Here is a 19,987-nt window from a genome sequence, read left to right on the forward strand (position 1 = left end):
GGTGGTAACAAAGTCATCGACGTGATAGATGTGGCACGGCAGGCGGACAGCAAGATGAAGCTCAGCGAGTTTATCAAGTATTTCACCAATCCCCATCGACCCAAAGTCCTCAACCTCATCAGCCTGGAGTTCTCTGACACGAAGTAAGCCATGCTGCAGGTCCGTCACTGTGATTTAAAAGCGAAAAAGGAATAAGTATCTTCAAGAGTCAGCAAACTAGGTTTGACAAAACTGAAGTGTTCCTGCTCACTGCTGAAGAGCTTTCAGATGTATTTTTGCCAAGGCCATCTATATCAATGTAAAGTTGAATGGAAGCTTCCAGCTGATTTAATAGTTGCCTGAGTTAATAGAAGGAAATGGAACAACATTCGATTTAAAGTCCTTCTGATGTAGCCGAAGCTGTTTTCACACGTGCACTTTAGACAGATTTGTGAGAATCAGGTTGGGATATTTTGCTCAGTTTCTCTTTAAGTGTAACACACAACAAAACAGGCATTTGCACTACTGGGAGTACTGTGAAGGTGAGGGAGCATGTAGCATGCTGGAGGCTCCTTATATGATGACAGCTTGATAATGATGAATGCCAAGAATATTATTCTGCTTTGTTCTAACACTGGTGTGTCTGACATCGTATGGACTTTGCACTATAGGCACCTAGCAGGTTAAAGACCAGCTACCATCAGATCTGATTGTGCTGGACATTTACAGTCTCACTTTCAGCTCTGTTGTCACTCAGTGCATGAGTGACAACACCTCAGTGACTTGTTATTCTGTTGAGGGTAGAGTCGAGTCTCTCTACAGTATAGGATGTGGTTGAGATTAAATCAGGGACCTACAGATATGTTTTTAAAACTTTCCTAAGCTCAGTGTGCTGCATGATTCTGATCACCCGCAGGATGGCAAAGCTGGTCGAGGTTCCTGACGTGGCTCAGACGTTGTCCTGGGTTGAGAACTACTGGCCAGACGACTCCTTCTTCCCTAAACCCTTTGTCCAGAAGTACTGCCTTATGGGGGTCAAAAACAGCTACACAGATTTCCATATAGACTTTGGAGGCACCTCTGTCTGGTATCATGTTCTCTGGGTGAGTGTGTGGATTTAAGGAGCTTTTTTCCCCCTTTAAAGAGAGGAACATGCCACCCTGATGTTCATCAAGCTCAGGGATTCAGTGTTTCTTTAAATACTGAGGTTTTTAGGTCAGATTGACTAGCACTCTCTGAAAGGTCACCCTGCTTCTCACATCCAGTTAATTCATAAAACAGCCAGCAGCACTCATCATGATGATGGTCTCACCCCTTCGCTTCTGAAAACTACAGCTAACTTTAATTTGTGATTGAATGAGAGGCAGGTGTTTAGTAGAGCAGTGCCGTCACATTCACAAGTTTAACCTCTCGTTACCTTAAATACCTTTTCTTTTGATTTTCAGGGTGAGAAAGTCTTCTACTTGATCAAGCCCACCCTCACCAATCTTGCACTATATGAGGCATGGAGCTCCTCGCCCAATCAGAGCGAACTGTTCTTTGGGGACAAAGTGGATAAGTGTTACAAGTGTATTGTACCCCAAGGAACCACGCTGCTCATCCCTACAGGTCAGTGAGGTGTTTTAATGTCACATTTGATAAGTAAAACACTTTAAGTGTACTTTCAAAACTTTCTTAAGGTCAGTTTGAACTGGGAACCTCCTGAGAAACTCTGTATTTCTATCACAGGAACTGGGTAGCACATTAAGCTCCAGGGAGATTATTTTACCCCACAAAAAGTCCCAGTTGGCAGGGGTTGTACTTTCTGAAAGTACAATGGTTGGTTGTTGGTTGGCAAACAGTTGGAAAGTTGTGACCTCGCTATCTTCTGGATGTTCAAGAACTGTTTGATAGAAGTGATGATTGTGATAAATGATGGTTTATGTTCACGCTATGATCCGTGACCATGGCAGTTATGTAGAGCTCTAGGTATTGGACATATGAAGAAATCAAATTTGGATAACTGGCAGCTTATCATCTGTGCTTTACTAATTGTCATGATTAGCTCAAAAAATCAACTATGATATGTTTTATGATGAGATGAGCAATGTTATTGTTATTATAGGGCATGTTACAGCACTATAACATCCACTCTTTAAAGATAAGACTGCATTCACAGTTGGTTTTGACTGACTGGTAAAACATGCAGGTCAGCACGAGTGCAGAGCTTTTCCCAGATCAGTCAAATGATTTGCACAAATGTATTCATAGCTTATTTGTAATATTACACGTGGGTTTAAAATCAGCTCAGCCTTTCATGCTCAGTCACGTCCGCTATCCTGACACACCTTTTTGAAAGTGATCTTTGGTCGGTACACCAGGATGTGATTGAGAGCTTTCACACCAGCCTAAACAAACATCACTGACCAGACAAACACACACACACACACACACACACACACACACACACACACACACACACACACACACACACACACACACACACACACACATACATTTTAGTTGAACCAAACTAAACACACTAGTCATCAAAGTACTTTTAAAGTCTTGGATAATGGTGTGTGGTTTCCAAGCACAATAAATTTCACACTCTCAGATGTGCAGCTGTTTGTGTCCCTGATGTTAAATCATTGTTTCTGGTGACTGCCTGACAGTTTTGCGCCAGCTTTGCTGACCTGCCTGTTTTTTGTTTTGTTTTGTTTTTTCCCATGTGCATTTAAAAGTGAAAAATAATCATGATTCCCATGGATGCTGCCAGGAAAATACAGGCTCCTTTAAGGTCCTCTATTATTGCCAAAGGAAAATAACAGAGAGGGAAATTCTTCCTGAGCAACAACCCAAACAGTTCTTAATGATCATAATTACAGGGAAAAATGAAGAGACACAGCGCTCCTATGTAATATGATGAAAGTAGCACTGAGGCGTTTTACTACACGTGACTCTGCAGCCTTGTGGTGGCGCTGCTGATGTTGCATTAAGAAGGTAGAAAGATGTTTTGATGTCATGTCACTAACTGGGCATGACACCAAAGCATGCTTTGATTCGCTGAAGTGAAGCTAATGGATCCAGTCATACCATTATTTGTCCATCAGTCTCTCAATGGACTTTTTAAGCCCATAGAGCTCCTTCACCCTTGCCCCCCTATGGCACACAGACAGACAAAGCTCAGTTCAGCCCGTCAACTGCTGGATGTCCTCAATCAGTCTTCCAGCCATGCTTTCTCAGAAAGCTCAAGCAGCATTGTGAAAGAGAGCTTTTGGCAGAAAGGCTGTGGAGAGGTGGGACTTAAGCTGGGGTCAGGAAGCACAGTAGGTCAGTCAAGCGTATTATCAGGCCTGTCTGTCAGCCTCTGTCAGTACCCCCCCCCCCCCCCCCCCCCCCCCCAAAAAGAATCTGTTTTCTCCTACTTTGTGTTGTATTAGGAGCACTGTTTATCTGGGATGGAAGCCGTTATTGACAGCATTATCTCCTGCTGCTGAGTGTGACTGTGCCTCAGCAGGATAAAAAATGTTTCTTGCAGTCTTGTTGTCACTGATTTTTTTTCTGCATGTTGAGAAAATATGATTAAGCGAAGTATAAATCCCTGTCTCCTCAGGTATTCATGTGTAATTTCTCTGCCCCACCCTAAGAATGTTATCATTCTAAGCCAGAGAGTAGATAGATTGAGTAAACGTCTGTGCTCTGCTGCCCTCTGCAGGCTGGATCCACGCTGTTCTCACCTCTCAGGATTGCATGGCATTTGGAGGGAACTTCCTTCACAACCTCAATATTGGCATGCAGCTCAGGTAAACCACTCGCCTGCCACTGGTGTGGCATCTTGATTTTTGTGTTTTCTAGAGACTTTAGCACTTAACGTTTGGTTCGTGTTGTAGGTGTTATGAGATGGAGCGTCGTCTGAAAACCCCAGACCTCTTTAAGTTTCCCTATTTTGAGGCCATCTGTTGGTATGTGGCAAAGAACCTCCTGGAAATGCTAAAAGGTGAGAGTCTAATACGACAAGCCACAGAGATGTGTATAAGAGCTGTAGCAACATAACATTTTGACATAAAAATTCAAAACAAACAAAGAAAATAATGGTGTCAGTAAGATTTATTTATGGGTCTTTCCATGAAAAATCAATGAGTTCCTCCCACCTGACCCCTCAGAATCAGTATATTTAATGAAGTCATGCAAAATTTTACCTGCATATGACAGTAAATTTCAGGGTTGCAAGTCCTTTAATACATAGTGGAGGGTCAAAGTGTGACGTGTTTTGTTTTGTTTTTTCCCCCACTATTTTTGATCCCTCAAAAGTTAAAAACACAAAATATCCGCATGAAATTTCCATTGCTGAACACCACTTTTAATGCTAACTTTTTGGAAATCCATTACTGTTTTAAAAGGTTTGAAGCTTTCTCGCTTAAAACTCATGTGACAGTTTTCCCTTCTTTGATTTTGTCAGAGCTTCGAGAGGACAACTGTCCTCCATCGACCTACCTAGTGGATGGAGTCAAGGCTTTAATCAGTGCACTGAAGACTTGGTTGAAAAGAGAGGTGAGAAACTCCGCCTGATTACACCTCACATGTCTGCAGTCCACATGGTTCTTGTGACACAGGAGTCACCGGAGGCATCCACGTTTAGTCTTATCTGTCAGCAGCAGGCGGCAGATTCTCTGCTCACTCTCTGGTTTGAATGTAAACTGTTGCGGCTTTGCAGGTGAACGAACCCACCAGCGAGGTACCAGACAATATCAGGCCGAACCATCTCATTAAAGAACTGACCAAGGAAATCCGCTACCTAGAGGTGAGGAGCTTTTTAGACTTCATGCAAATGGTGGTGTCAGCTGGGAGAAAAGCTGACGCTCTTTTGGTATTGTCAGTGATTAATAAAAGTGACCCACATTTTAGACATATACAAGCTGTAATCTCAGTGTTTACATCATTAATTTGCACCATTTCTTGACCCTTTACAGTTTTACATGTGCTTTATCTGTACATGTTATTAAATTTAAAAAAATGATCATTTGATTCTGTAGGTTTTGTTTTTATTTTTTGCACACTGTAACAACCTTCACTGCATGATTTGTTTTACATTTATTTTCTAGGAGGAACCAGTGGGTGGTAGCAAGCTAGTGAAATCTCAGGGAAGTGGAGTACCTTCGGGATCAAACGGCTGCCTGTCCACTCGAGCCACAGTGGAGAGGCTGTGCCAGGCACGGCGAGCTCGAAGGGCCGCCAGGCAACTGAGGGAGCAGGAGCGCCATGCGCCCAAGCTACCCACTAACTTGGACATCTTAGAGCAGCACACCAGGGATGTGCTGAAGAGGCTGGAGGTCGGGCCACTGGAGGAGGTGAGCTTCAAGGAGCAAACATTCAGAATGTGTGTTTAATCTACATTAAAGGAAGAAACCAAAATGCCGTTAGTTAGGCCAAATGGTGCACAATGTACTTATTATTGTAGTTGGAGTCTTCACTTAAATGCAGCTTTGCACCGATTAAAGCTTTTTGTAAATGCTTCTGTGTGTGTTGTTGATGACTGATACAATACTTTTAATATTCTGTATCCAGGATCCTGCGTTTGGTGCCAAGGTTCACGCAAAGTTCAACAAAGTGTCAACCGCATCTGCAGCTGCTGCTGCAGAGTCTTTGGAGGACAACCACATACGGCTGATGCTGGTCAACGGAAGAATCATCAGGTGGGGGAGCAAAGTGAATCAGTGTGCAGAGCCAGTCAAAGTAGTACTTTTGTTTTGGTGACAAACTCCAGAAACCAACGTAAAACCACTTTGGTGAATAAAAAAATAACATGAAGTAAAAATGAATTTAGAAAGGTTTACTAGTCAGCAACAGAAACTTCTTCTTCTGAGCTGTGACGCAGCTGTCAGGAGTTGAGGAGTCCAATTTATTTTCCTCTTCTTGTTTATTACAATATAAATTAGTCACCTGCTCTGCGGTTAACATGAACTTTATATTTGTGTGTGCAGAGATTTGAGACGACCGGGAAGCAGCAGCCCTGTAAAGTCCGAAGATGAGGGACTGTCTGTTGGCACACCCAAGGGTTGCATGGACGTGAAGTTTGAGAGGACGTATGACAGTCAGGAACAGCACAGCACAGCTGAGAAATCCGTACTCCTCAGTAAGTCTTCAGTGAATATTAAACCAACAGATGATTGTAGCCTTGCAAGCATTTAGCTGACGATGTGTTCTTTTGTGCCTCAGGAGATCTGGAGAGGATGAAGACTGAACTCAGGGAAGAAGTCTCAGGACACTCCAGTGTGTCAGATGTTGAGTCAGACAGCGACTTTCCCACAGAGGTAAACGATGTGCAGGATTTATACAAACACAGCCGGTTTAAGAGCTCAGTGTTTCTGAACAGAGTGTACTTTGGGTAATCATTTTTTACGCTGTCTTCTGAGGCATGTTTTTGAAATTTCTCTGTCCGATGTAGCATAAAGAGTCATCATCGTCGTCATCGTCTTCTGACGAAGACTCGGAGAGCTCCCAGGATGAAGAGGACGAGGATGAGCAGCAGACAGGCTCAGGGCACATAAAGCTGGACCAGTCTGGCGAGAAACTCAGGCACAAACACAAACCACTCAAACGGTGAGGAAACAGATCAAGGCAGGCCTGTGACCAGTACTATTATGCTTCTTCAAATATTCTGATTATCCGTGGGCCGTTTAACCAAATAAATAAAACAAAATCCTTGAAAGGCCCCCATGAACACGGCTCCATCGGGGCACATTTTTAAAAATGAGTCTTGTCTGCCTTCTACAGAGAATGTCCTACCTCACCCAGCACAGCAGAGGCCATTCAGGGGATGCTGTCTATGGCTGGTCTGCTGTGCTCCTCCAAGTCGGAGACGGCAGACTCGCTCCAGGAGTCCTGGTGGCCCAGCCCGCTGGAACAGGCGCAGCACCAGCGCCGACTGCAGGGGGACAAGAGCCCGATAGACAGCCAGGGCAACAGCAGCAGCGAAGCCTGGGACAATCAGGGGCTCCCCAGCCCAGAGATGGACTACCAATACTGTGACCCCTCAATGTCTCCACCTCTGCACCCCTCCAAGAGGCACGCCCCGAACCCTCCACCAATCAGCAATCAGGCCACAAAAGGTTTGAAATGTGACTTTTATCATTTCTGCTTGTTAATATGCACAAAAATGGAGAAGCTGTTTCAGTCCACACTAACTGGCACAGAAGATAAAGCATGGTTCAATACGTAATGTGCAGGATGTGGGAAGCCTGATTAGCTCTCTGACAGTGGGAGAGGCGGTATTCAGTGTTTAAAATTAAATAGAAAGTACAGGGAAAAAAAAACCTTTCCAAAATTAAGCTGATCAAAGATCAGGACAAATTTTAACCAGGACTTAACTGTCGTGTAAGAAGTGTTAGTAGTAGAAGTATATTTTACTTCGATTAATGTATACTTTATTGATTCCCGTGGGGAAATTACTCTCTACATTTAACCCATTCACTCAGTGAAGCAGTGGGCAGCCGTGTGTAGGGACAGTACCTTGCTCAGGGGTACCTCAGGGTAGCCGTTCAGTGGATTTGAACCCTCGACCTTCCGATCAGGGGGCCACCACTCGACCTACTGAGCTATCCCTGCCCCATTATCATGTTTTATTTCATTTTTGCTGTTTGACAATGTTTAGTTCAATTTGTATTAGTTTCTTTAATTATTGTAATATAAAGTAGGTGCTTTCTTTGGTGTCAGGGGCCTGTTTTAGGGGCCACTTATGGTTATCATCATGATTAGGCCACTTGATGGATTATTTGTCAGATTTGTGAGAAGATAGTTAGTTGAAATGTTACTCACTATTTGATGTTGCTATATAAATATTGCTAATATTTTCATTTTTCTCTTTTTTAGGCAAACGACCCAAAAAAGGCATGGCCACAGCCAAGCAGAGACTGGGGAAGATCCTGAAGCTCAGCAGACACAACCGCGTCTTCGTGTAACCCTCCCAGACATTGAAAGAAGGGCGAGGAGTTGGGAGCAGGGGGAGAGAAGAAGATAGTTTTGTGTATTTTTTACCAGACATTTAAATTCGGGTGGGGGGGAGGGTGGATGACACAAAAAAGAAATGAAATCACATGGACACTGCCTGGAGATGAAACAAATCTTTGACACGTAAAACACGCTCACTGTGCATGCTTAGGAGACAGGGTATCGGATTGGAAACGAGCAAGCGCACGACTTTACTACAAGCACACTAAAGACAAAAACATGAAAGGAGCATGTTGCTGCAGGGAACGGTGGACTTGAAGCTCCTGTGGGCATTTTGGACAGACAAAAAAAAGAGATGTTGGTGGGGGCGGGAAAAGAGGGTGAGGCGGCAAGACGTCCACTGCTTCTGATGCCAAGATCACCTGCGTCACATTTGCTAGTATTTCCCCCCTCTGCTGATCACCCCTCCACCTCTCCCCTGCCCTAATTTTTATTATTTTATATATATATATATATATATATATATATATATATATATATATATATATTTTTTTTTTTTTTTTTTTTTTTTTTTATTCGTGACAAACTGAACAGGACGAAGGGTCTGTTTACCTGGACGGGTGGAGGTGAAACGCGGTGCTAAAAGAGGAGGTGAAATTTCAAAATGGTGCTTATTTGTTTGTACGTCTCTCCACTCTCTCATGCTTGTGTCCACCCTTCCTCTTTATCTCAATCACACCAGCAATAACTACTTTTTTTTTTTTTTAAGGAGAGAGGTAAGGGCGAGAGGCAGCACTTTGGTGCGTTTCTTCTGCTCGCAGAATTTTAACAGGTGTAAAACTGCACCTGCTCTCACACCTGCACTGTAGTGTTGGAGGTGGGGTGGAGTCACTCAAAATGCTGCCTCTCTGTGAATTTGTTTTCCCATAGGAATTACAAGTCGTCACCTCTGAAACGACTCTGGCTTAATTTATTTCGCGTTTTATGTTAATTTTTTTTATTGTTGTTTTTATGGATTCTGAATTATGTATTTATTAATTGAACAGAGGTAATGATTTTATTATATTTTCACCCTAAAAACCTCAGTGAGCCTGAGGGTGGTTCTTCCCCCCCCCCTTCGTAGGGAGTTTTTTTTTTAACCTTTTAAAAATACGTTTTTGTAAATGTGGATGTTTTTAGAGTTCATGTGATCATCTGTTGAGTAGCTACCCATCTTTTCCCTTCCCAGCTGAGTAGAGCCTGTGTCAATCCTCGTCCTCTTTGTTCCTGTAGAGGTTTTCTTTGGTTTGTTTATGGGCTATGTGCGGATAGTCTAGGTTAAGAAACTTCCATATCTACTCCTGAGCTTTCTCTACTTAGTGCCACACCGTTTAGCAAAAAAAACAAAACAGGTATTCTGAGCCACTGTGGTCAATCCAAAGTAGATGATGTATTAAAAAGTCAGCGATTGAGGAACTGACATGTGGATGATTGAGGGTTTTTTTTTCTTTAATGTGAGGTGTGTGTGTGCAGTTCTTCACTCTCAGGGAATGATGCCATGGACATAACCTTTGATTAACCACCAGCCACACATCATGGATGCAGACACTCATGACTTCTTATTTCAGTGTTTTTCAGTTTTTATAGCTTAAAAAAAAGAAGCAACAGGTCAGATTTAACAGTCATTGTATCTTTAGGCTACTTTTACCCCTTTGGTGTTACTCCCACTCGCTGCCTCCAAACACATGTTCAGCTCATTGTTTAAGTAGAAAAACACCCTAGTTTAAGTTGACTCTGCACCCATGTAGCTTTAAGAGCGCCCTCTGAACAGTGTGAGCCTTCCTCAGGTGAGTGATGAGATCCAAAACACAGAATTAACATAAAACTGAGTGTTTCCTTTGTACCCCTCCTTTTTCTTTTACACTACACTTTAATCTTTGAAGTCTTTGCATGTTAACTCACAGAATAAAAACACGAACTGGCCCGCAGGCAGGGTTTGTAATAAGCTGTAGTATTTGTCCCCCTCCTTCTGCTTGAAATGCAGCTCTCAGCTTTTTTTTTTCTTTTTAAAATATGTGTTGGTTCTTGCAATGGTTTTTTCCAGATTTAAATGGCTTATGATTTGAAATATACAAACACTGGCTAACTGTGACACTGTTAATGCATTTCAGAAATTGCGTGTAAATAAATAAAAGTAATGAAATGACATGCTGGTCTTCCTGTTTTAATTTAAAGATAAGTTTATTAAGTCTATGTACAACAATGACTTTCAGAACAGCCCGAAGACTCGCCCAGCAAACCAAATCCCTTGTGGTGACCTGCAAAGAAGAAACAGACACTTTATTAGGTACACCAAAGTGAAGCGGTACCTTTTCAAATAAACTTTTATTACTACATTAAGTAGAATAATGGTTTACATGAATAAAACCATTTTGTCTAAAAACAGCTTACGCCCTTCATAAAGTTGCCCTGCTTGAACATAATGTGCTGACGATGCCTGCAGGCACCATGTCACTACCGTTACTACCATCAGCACCCCTCACACTGACCATGATAACCTGTAAGATTAATTACATGTATTACACTACATTAGCCTGGTGCACCTGGGGTAATTCTTTTAAGTGACCAAACGTGTCACTTAAAGGTTAATATTTATGTTTATATAGTGCTTGACAATATAAAGTAAGACAAAAAAAATACACCTGTCCTTGTAAATAACTTTGTGAGTGTAACCTCAGTTGAACCAGGTGTGCAAAAGGTTTAAGGTAAACCTTTACAACACTGCCCTCTGCAGGGTTCAGACTGAAGTACAGCTGCTTCTGAGGTTACAGCAATGGCGTTTAAGTAATCATGTGAAACTGGAGGTTTCCAGTTCCGGGAGAAGTCTGGCTGCTCCACCCATGCAGCGCTCACATAAAAAGCATTTCCAGAAAGAAGTGTGGAAAATATCCCCAAATTATCCAGAGCGCTTCACAAATCTGACTGCTTCTCCTATCATGAAAAAATTACTGTGCACCACTCTCACTTTTACAGACTTAGTTAAAACTTTACAGCTAAATACATAAATGTTTAACTATATCAGATAAGAGATGCCACCACCTTTCAAACATCCTCAAAGTGCTAAGTGCCTGCATGTGTAGGCAGATGTTACATGACAAAAAACATCAGAATCCTTCGATTTGAAGAGTCAAAGTGTTTCTTTCAGACCTTTCAGACAAGTCTGCAAATCCAAAAAAAAAAAAAAAAAAAAAAAAAAAAAAAGAGGAAATGCCCTCTCACCTTAGGCACACGTACTGAACTGAAGCCATGCAGGGAGCGGATTGTGTGCAAAGCGAGGTCAGCGGACCAATAAAGCTAAAAGTGATCTCTTTCAATCTTTTGGTGAATCTGGAGAAGCCCGTGGATCAACTAAAACTTACTTTTTACTTCATAGATTTCAAATAACGTAGAAGGACATATTTCAGAAAGGTTTGTTTAAAAACAAACAAACAAAAACACAACTTGCCAAAACCTCTACTTTTAGTTTAAAGGGCTGAAACAATTAGAGCAGATTCCAGTCATCTGTTGTGACTTTTACACCGTGAGCTGGTCGTCTACTTTACATTTGGACAGCATGTTGTGAAAGTTAACTTTGCTGTCCTGTTGGGCATTTGCTTGGAAACTGGATAAATCACCTCATTCCTCGTCATCTGGAGGGATACCAAGCTCCTCATCTGTCCATTCAGAAGCATCCGGCCAAGGGAAGTGACCCTGCAGAGGAGGGATGAATCTTAATCAATTAACTCAATCAATTTATATCAATAAAATCCTGTTCCTGGCAAGTCTGTGCACAGCAAACCCTTTATTAGGAATGCCATACTGACACAGCTGTGGTTCAACATAATTCTACTACATAACTACTGCAGATTATCAGCTGTACTTTCATGCTCCCGTAGTAAACCTTCATCTTGTGGCACGGTGCTTGGGATTACTGTAATGACTCCAATATCACTGAAAAGCACAGAACCACTGCTTTCAGAAACCATAGCACAAACCATACATTGCGCAAACCGTTCAAAAATGTTGCAAAAACCTGTCTGCAGTGATGGGTTAGGGGTAAAAGGGTTCACTAGAATGGTTTTTATATTTAGTTTAGGTTTATTTAACTATAAAATCTTCCTGCGATGAGCATAAAAACAGCCTATGGGGAAATTCATTTCAGCCGCTCATACTAGTGATTTTCTCATTACCCAGATCACATGACTTCACGTGATAGTGAGCCCCTGATGACAGTCAGCACCTCCGAGTATGGCTATGGCTCTCTCCTGGGAAACTGAGGGTTGGGCTGCTCCCTCTCGGTTGAGGGAGGGAAGTTGCTCCAAGCTGTGAGGGATTCAAGTATCTTGGGATCTTACTTACAAGTGATGGGAGGGTGCAGCATCAGCAGTAATCTATGTGCTGTACCAGACCTTCACAGTGGAGTGAGCTGAGCATCAAAACAAAGCTATCGATGTACTGGTGCACCTATATTCGCACCCTCATGGTCAGGAGATCTGAGAGTACTACAAGATTTAAACGGATCAAGTTTCACACCTTGAATATGCACAAATTTCTTCCTTGTGCTCAGAGAAAGAAAGACTTCAGACACTCCTGATGCGCCTTGAGGCAGCTGCTGTTCAGAACTGTTGGTCTACATAGATAACTAGACTGAAATGAACTTTGAGCTCTAGCCGTGGGTTCTTAAGTCCATAGGATCTTCAAACGTTGGTGATGCCATTTTCCAGAGTTAATTTGTCAGTAGGTGGTGTTTTCACTCCTGTTTATGTCTTCTCTCTAACGTAACCTACTTTGAAGCAGGTTATCATTAATGTGATAACAAAAACCTGTATCTGCATCACCTGTATGCACACTAGACTGTGGTGTCTAAGGAGACACTGTGGATGGGGCAGTTTGATCGAGGTGAAAAAAGTGACGTCAAACTAGGATGAATGAATATTTCTGAGTTTTGAATGTTTGACTGCTACTGTTGTAACTGTTTTAACTAAAATTCAACTTTGATTGCTTTTTATTGTTAGTGACTGATAAGAAGTTCAAGTGGGCTAATTTAATTACTGCATGAATAGGTAGGCATACAGTGTTGTGAAAATGTATTAGCCCCCTTCCGATTTCTTATTTTTTGCATATTTGCCAAACTAAAATGTTTCCGTTTAAATAAAATTTTATTACACAAAAATAACCAGAGTACATACAAGTTGTAGTTTTTATATTATTTCATTCCTTAAGCGAGAGAAAAACTTCATCCAGTAATACCCATCTAAACCTAATGATTGCGCCACCCTTGAGCTTTTTAAATCACTGTGAAAGCCCTCAGAGGTGGACCTGCTGGTGTGTTTTGGATAATTATCTTGATGCATAACTGGAGTATTCTTGGGCTCAGTAGAGCTCAGTTTTATGCCACACGTAACAAGGCTCAAAATTTCTAGAAGTTTAGCTTTTTCGCTTCAGTCCAAATAAATCCCCCCCCCCCCCCCCCAAAAAAAAAAAAAAAAAATCTTGGGGATGATCAAGATGGGTTTCTTTTCTTTCTTTTTTTTGCAAATGTTAGACAAGACTTCAGAATTCAGCAGTGGTTTTCACTTTGCGACTCTCCCATGGATGCCATTTTTGCACAGTCGCTTTCTTATTGGTAAATCATGAACTCTGCCATCATTGCAATGCCAAGCAAGCATGTGGTTCTTTCGATGTTGTTCTGGGTTCTTTGTTACCTCCTGGACTAGTCATTGATGTGTTCTTGGAGGAAATTTGGTATCCAAATTTGGTCCAACTGTGGATAATGGCTCTCACTGTGGTTCGCTGGAGTCCCAAAGTCTTAGAAATGGCTTTATAACCCTTTCCATCAGTTTGTTTCTCAGCTGTTCTTGTGTTACTTTAAAGCTTTTTGCTAGGAGTAACAATTGCTTTTTAACAGTACTGCGTGTATAAATACATATAGGCCTCTGTGATTCTGCCTGATTTGACCTGGTTTTGCAGTGTTATTCTGGACTACAGCCGTCCTTCATTTTCACATTACTGTTTACACTGTATCTACTCACCAGAACCGCATCAGGGTCATGCCAGCAGTGCCAAAGGATCCAGAACCACATGACGCCACTGATAAGCTCCGACTCAAACTTCTGCTTCTTCGTCAGCTGCGGGTATTGTCTGTACTGTGGCTCAATGTGCGGTCCGCCACTCGCCCTGACAAACAGATAGTGTTAAAAAAAAGGCACACATTAACTCAAGTTAAATAATGCAGAAAGCAACCTAACTACTTTGACGTGTTTCAGACTTCGCTTGTTTGAATATATCGACGTGCTAGCTACTAACCGCTGAAGCTAACAGAGTAGCTAGCGTGCTAAAGGCTTACTTTCTGCTTGTTATTCTCGCAGGTTCGCGTCGTAGCAGTCGAGCTCCGGTCCGAAGGACTCCCAATGCCCTCCCAAATGAAGACATGGCTGCTTTTGTATCAAAAATCCAGCGTTTCTGAGACTCTGTAAAGATCTAGATTAGGTGCTACTCCGCTAGCTGAGAAGTCACCTTCTCCTCTTGTCAACAAGCGACCTCCAAACAACGCCAGGTCTGATTGGACAGAAGGTTAGGGGTGTTATATTTCAGAGCGCCCCCTTTTGTTGACAAGGCAAAAGGAAGTTTTACCTTGCTGGGCTGTGACATCCTCAGATTTTATTTGCGATGTAGTAGTGTGTAAAGCTTTACATTTTAATCTAATTACAATGTATTTTTAGCGTTTGAACGACAGTGAAGAGGCACTAGACGTAGTAAAGGTGGACGAATTTAAATACCTGTGCACAAGAGAGGTGAAAAAGAGGGCGCAGGCAGGGTGAAAAGGGTGCAGGCAAGTGTCAGTGGTGATTTGTGGCAAAAGAATAGCAGCAACAGTATAAAGGGAACGTTTACAAGATAGTAGCCTGATATGGTGTATGGTTTGGGAACAGTGGTACTAACAAAAAGACAGGAGGTGGAGCTGGAGGTGGCAGAGCTGAAAACATGAACATTTTGTTGGGAGGATTAGAAATGAGTACTTCAGAGGGACAGCTGAGGATCACAAGGCTGAGATGGTTTGGACATGATTAATAATAAGAAAAACTGATATTGTATTTAGCCCAGTTTACTCTCTAGATTGTATTTGCCTAACAGCAGTGACACTAATTCCATTGTTAGCACCCAATTAGAAAATAATGCCTGGTACTGAATAAACCCCCATTTAATTTAGGTCATGAGTACACTGGTCTATTAGGCCAGATTTAATTTAATAGTTAAATAAATCAATGACCCATATAATTTATGAGGCTGAAATGATACATTTAGGAGAAAATCATAACTCTAAAAAGTGCAAGAATTATTCTGAAATTTTCTCAGATTTATATCACAATAACACATAAGAAACATAAGTTTTTTTGTTTTGTTTATTGTCAGATAAAAACAAAAAACTGGTCTCACTTTATATGGTTTGAGCCACCTCACCACACTGCAGCTAACTCGAGTAAATGAGTAATGATACGATAATCACATACCAATCGTTATCTTTCAGTTTGATATTCAATTACTTTTAGTTACTTTAGCACAAATTCACAACAATAGTCACCTCAAAATGCTTTATATTGTTGGGTAGAGACCCTACAAGATTAGAAAAAGCCCCAGCAATCCAATGATGCATATGTGCAAGCACTTGGCGACAGTAGGAAAAAAACACTCCTTTTTACCAAGAAGAAAACCCTGGCAGAACCAGGCTCAGGGAAGGCCATCCATCTGCCATGCTTGTACACTGTTGTATAATCAGGGTTAAAGATTCACTCTCCACCTCCATGAATTTCCATTTCGGGTTAATTTAATTCACCAAAAAAAAGATGCAATAAACACTCAACAAAGACTAATGTAATCATTGGCCTCACCACAACTCTTTTGACAGTTTCTCTGAACATTGCAACAATAACGCTGTTGTTATTCTTTCTTTCTTTTCTTTTTTTGGTTAATCTGATATGGTCAGTCTTACAGAAAATGCCTTTGAATAGATGAGGTTTCATCTTTTCGAAATCCAGATGCTTCTTATTATATGGTGGATCTGGGATTAAATTATAAGTGCTTCCTTTTTTAAAAACCAACTTGTAAGGATAATATCCCACAGGCTCTGATGTGAAGTGAAGCAATGAGGGTTTTTGTCACGATATGATTTTGCAGTCTTAGACAATGGAATTTATTTATATTATTTACCTTTGTCTTTATGTACATATATGACTTAGCTAAAAAATGTAACTAATACATGACAGTGATGCAAAAAGTAGGCTACTCATATTATCATTGTGTCAAACTACTGTTCTACATTAAAACTGAAATACATAAGACTATACCCAAAAAAACCAATTTCCACTTTATAGAAAGCCAGATGAAGTCCCCTGGCTGTGCCACTAGATGGGGTCAAAAGCTAAACAGATGTAGTCCGGGTGGTGTCGCTGAATGTTTTGTGTTACAAATTAAACGTATCCACTTTTGTTAAAGTTGAAGTGTTTGTTAGTGTACAAACAGAGGCAAATGAAGTGCTTGTGTAACTAAACATCACTAGCGCTGACAATGATGGACTGACTTCAAACTGAGGTTCACACAACTTTTTGTCCATTAGTCACAAACAATGTAAAACCATATGTGCACCCCTTGGTTTGCTGAGCCTGTAAATTAAACCAGAACTTGAACTTTGCAGGATACGAAAACAGGAAATAATATCACACTGGCGAGAACGCGCACGGCACCGCCGCCCAGAAGTGCTCGAACTGAACGCAAACAGAAAAAAAAAGTCATCGACGCCATCTTGTTCTCAAACGACAACGATAACCGACTTCATTTCAGGGAAGGAAGCTGCCGTTTATCGCTTGTTGTTGGTAGTCCTTTTCCACGCAATGTACACAGAAATGTCATCGCTTTTAAGTGTTAATTTGGGTGTTTTTTTACACCACACACACTTAAAACGTAATTTGACATTGTTACCTAATGGCGCCTGATAGTAGCTGCTCTCCGGTTGCGCCCCTCTCCCCTCGCAGCTCAGAGCCCGCCCACAAATACTAACTGCATGATGTCATCAGAAACCAACCATTTCTCAAAAATGACCATTTTCATCAGTTGCTTATGGACCACTGCTAATCCCCCACCAACTGTGCGCCACCGTCCTAACATAGGAGAGATTGGATCGTCTTCGGACCGACAACACGATGCTGGTGGGCACTACGGCATAAATGACATCCGCTCCAAGAAAAAAATTAAAAAGAAAACAGACAGGGGCAGATTTATCGCTGTAACCTCCACTTTAGCCGTTTACGAACATTTCCGATTGAAGCGGGTGACGATTGCTAGAATTTTCTGCCTCCGTCCTCCCCCCGAGTTTTTATCAAACGAACCCGTCTGCCCGTGCACCAGCCGTTGCAGCGGTCCTGCGAGAGGGCGCATGCGCGAATGGATGCGGTTTTAGGGTGGGGGAGGGTGGATAAATGGAAACGATGAGAACATCCTCTGTGAATATATGATGTCAAAGGGATTTCTACAGACATGTTTCTGGACAGGGGGCCGTAACAGATTCACCACAATCATAATAAAATTTGTGGGGAAACTGCTAGAATCTCCAAGTGGACTGATGACTTTTACAGCTCACACCCAATAATAAACGGGCCGTTAACTGCAGAGTCTCCTTGATAATAATTACCTGCCATAAAACGGATATCCACTACTAAATACTAAATGAAAATGAAGAGCAACTCAGATTTTTGCAAGTCTGTAAATGGGACTGAAGTGAGTTGATGTGTCCTCCAAGCCTTTAAGTCTGTATTTACTTACTGATTTCTTCCAAGTTTATTTACTATAAGGCCCTCAAAGTGTTCTCCTGCTCGCCAGGTGTTAGTTATCCATGATTAAAATCTCAGTGCGCTATGTTTCACAGGGTATTTATTCCTAATATCAGTTTAATATAGAAAATGTCTTGTGTAAGGGGTTACATAACAGCTTAGTTGCCTCCTACTGAGTTGGGGTAGCGGATTTGGGTGCTTCTTTGCAGCCAGTGCCAGTGGGTAAAATAAAGGATTTTGCAAATGCAGGTTATTTATATGTATGTTGTTTTGCTCGTGATAATAAAAACGTGGATTGACCTACTCAGACGGGACTGCTCAGCTGTTGCTTTAAATGTTTATTACAAAAACAAAACAAAACAAACAAACTCGTACATAAGCTTGTTATGTGGGCCCCGGTTAAGGTAAAATCCCCATTAACAGGCTGTGGGCTATTTATATAGTTTTTTGTAGATGAATAATAAAATTGTGGATTGATCTACTCAGACTGCTCAAGTGTTACTTTTCGTGTATTATAAACAAATATAAGAGCAAATGAAAAGCAAATTACTAGGTTATAGCTACTGTAGCATTTGCACTTGATGTAAACTTCCTATGTGGGGTCGTGTTGAGGTAAAATCCCCATTAAGAGACTGCAGGCTATCGCTTCTTCTTATCCTGAGAGGAAGAGGAGGAAACAGGAGGGGGAAAGAGCAATTAGTTTAAACAAAACCTCCAGATAACAGCATTCCCACAGCTGACTTCACTTTCAAAACATGATCTTGGAGATAGCACTGGCGTTATAAACAAGCTGTTTAAAAAATAAAAGAAAAAAGGTTCACGCGCTATCTTTCAGAATCTGCACATTTAATTTACATTTTAAAATGATTCCAGACATACTGTCCGTTTTAATTTTACGGGCATCGTCTAAATAGCGCAAGATAAATTTACTCCGTAGCGTTACCGACACAAACGGCAGCCCTCTTGAGGAATTGTCGAGGTGGACGCGCGCCGAGCACGGTCACGGCGCCCCTGTGAAATGGGGACTGTAAGCCCCGCAGTGTGTGGAGGCGGAGCTCGGGTTTAGCGATGGAGAGGGAGTGAGGAACGGAGAAGAGGCGGAGTCAAGGCAGTCCTGGTAGGGCCGCCATTTTTGCAAAGGGAAAAGAGACTGGTTTTGAGGGGATCTAATTTCTAAAAGTCTCCGTTGACTAGGGCAGTTTTAGCAGTTTCGAATTGATTTTCTAGCTACATTTGGGGTCCCCGCGTTTAAACAAGAGGCAAGGGAATCCCCCTCTCAGAAGAGGAGTCTTTAGAGGACACGTTTAAATACAAACATTTTAAACCTTGGCCAGAGATCCGCAGTGTGTGTGTGTGTACAGAAGTATTGTTTTGGTTGTGGAAACTGTGTGGAAAGCGACGGGGGTCTTACCCAGGTCCCCTTATTCGCTACTCAGATCCTCCAGAGTGGACATAAAACGGTGAGTAAACTGCATTAAGTATTAGTTAAATCCGACTTGGAAAGAGGGTATTGTTGGCTTTTAGTTAGCTGGCCAGGCACATCATGCTGATGCTGGCTAACCGTAAGCCAGTAACCAGCTGAGTTTAGCTTCCAAAGCGGACTGCTCGACACCGTTAGGTCGTAAAGTGGTTTTCGTTCATATTTACCATATTCATATTTTTTTTCAAAAACCTGATAAGTAAATGACGCAAGTGGCTGTGTGAGTATCAAATTCGCAACCCAACAGTACTTGCTAGCTAGCGCATGCTACTAGCTCAAATTAGCCTGACACTGACTATTCGCTGATAGTGAGGCAATACACTAGACGTCATACAAAGTTATCAGGTAAATATTATTTACAAGTGATCACCTTGTTTTTTTAAAAAAATTTTTTTTAAATAAATCTGCCTTAACACCAGAAACATTGAGACAAGTGTACCTCACAGCCCTTCGTCCAGTCAACAACATTCAAGGCTGCCAACCGTGAGCTGCCTTTAAAATCTTTAAAAGCAACGGTTTTACAGCCGTTTTTTGCACGTTGACTCGGAATAATTGTAGCCAGATAGGGAGTCTCTTGTCTAGTTTGACACAGTGACACTGCAGGCCATATTGCGCACACTTTCGTGCCTTTTTGTGTGTGTAAATAATACCCTTCGAATACAACCGCTTTATTCATAATCAGCTAAACTACTGCACGTACTGTCTATCAGCAGATACGATAGCTCACTGAAAACGGTATTATTTCATGAGTGTTTTT

At 41.7% G+C, this 19,987-nt stretch overlaps 3 protein-coding genes across 11 annotated transcripts in view; 2 read left to right on the forward strand and 1 right to left on the reverse strand.

Moving 5' to 3' along the window:
• kdm7aa (lysine (K)-specific demethylase 7Aa) overlaps positions 1-9,296 on the forward strand; it is a 27,080-nt gene extending 17,784 nt beyond the window's left edge. Inside the window, exons 5-18 of the mRNA XM_085138380.1 lie at positions 2-143; positions 896-1,082; positions 1,425-1,587; positions 3,677-3,764; positions 3,852-3,958; positions 4,421-4,512; positions 4,676-4,762; positions 5,064-5,309; positions 5,527-5,654; positions 5,943-6,094; positions 6,178-6,272; positions 6,407-6,561; positions 6,736-7,070; positions 7,831-9,296. Coding sequence (XP_084994506.1) covers positions 2-143; positions 896-1,082; positions 1,425-1,587; positions 3,677-3,764; positions 3,852-3,958; positions 4,421-4,512; positions 4,676-4,762; positions 5,064-5,309; positions 5,527-5,654; positions 5,943-6,094; positions 6,178-6,272; positions 6,407-6,561; positions 6,736-7,070; positions 7,831-7,919 — 2,066 coding nt within the window. The 3' untranslated portion in view covers positions 7,920-9,296. The remainder of the gene's footprint in view (position 1; positions 144-895; positions 1,083-1,424; positions 1,588-3,676; positions 3,765-3,851; positions 3,959-4,420; positions 4,513-4,675; positions 4,763-5,063; positions 5,310-5,526; positions 5,655-5,942; positions 6,095-6,177; positions 6,273-6,406; positions 6,562-6,735; positions 7,071-7,830) is intronic.
• On the reverse strand, positions 9,017-17,264 carry ndufb2 (NADH:ubiquinone oxidoreductase subunit B2). 3 transcript variants are annotated; one of them, XM_085138397.1, is made up of 4 exons: positions 17,006-17,264; positions 13,959-14,103; positions 11,562-11,637; positions 9,017-10,205 (listed from the first exon to the last, which is right to left on the reverse strand). In XM_085138397.1, exons 1-3 carry the CDS (start codon positions 17,086-17,088, stop codon positions 11,563-11,565), a joined length of 303 nt encoding a protein of 100 aa, XP_084994523.1. In that variant the 5' UTR covers positions 17,089-17,264; the 3' UTR covers positions 9,017-10,205; position 11,562. The 3 variants fall into 3 exon arrangements, with proteins under 3 accessions (XP_084994523.1, XP_084994522.1, XP_084994521.1); XM_085138396.1 differs by lacking the exon at positions 17,006-17,264 and adding an exon at positions 14,273-14,494 and having other exon boundaries at positions 9,017-10,194; positions 11,550-11,637; XM_085138395.1 differs by lacking the exon at positions 17,006-17,264 and adding an exon at positions 14,273-14,492.
• Positions 17,265-17,442: 178 nt separating this feature from the next.
• The window catches only part of kmt2e (lysine (K)-specific methyltransferase 2E), a 29,640-nt gene continuing 27,095 nt past the window's right edge, over positions 17,443-19,987 (forward strand). For 6 of the 7 annotated variants that reach the window (XM_085138358.1, XM_085138361.1, XM_085138364.1 and 3 more), the window contains exon 1: positions 18,874-19,210. The gene's annotated coding sequence lies outside the window, so the exon portion shown is untranslated. The other variant, XM_085138359.1, reaches the window with a different exon arrangement.

This window comes from Neolamprologus multifasciatus, chromosome 17 (genome assembly GCF_963576455.1).
Source record: "Neolamprologus multifasciatus chromosome 17, fNeoMul1.2, whole genome shotgun sequence".
Lineage (NCBI taxonomy): Eukaryota > Metazoa > Chordata > Actinopteri > Cichliformes > Cichlidae > Neolamprologus > Neolamprologus multifasciatus.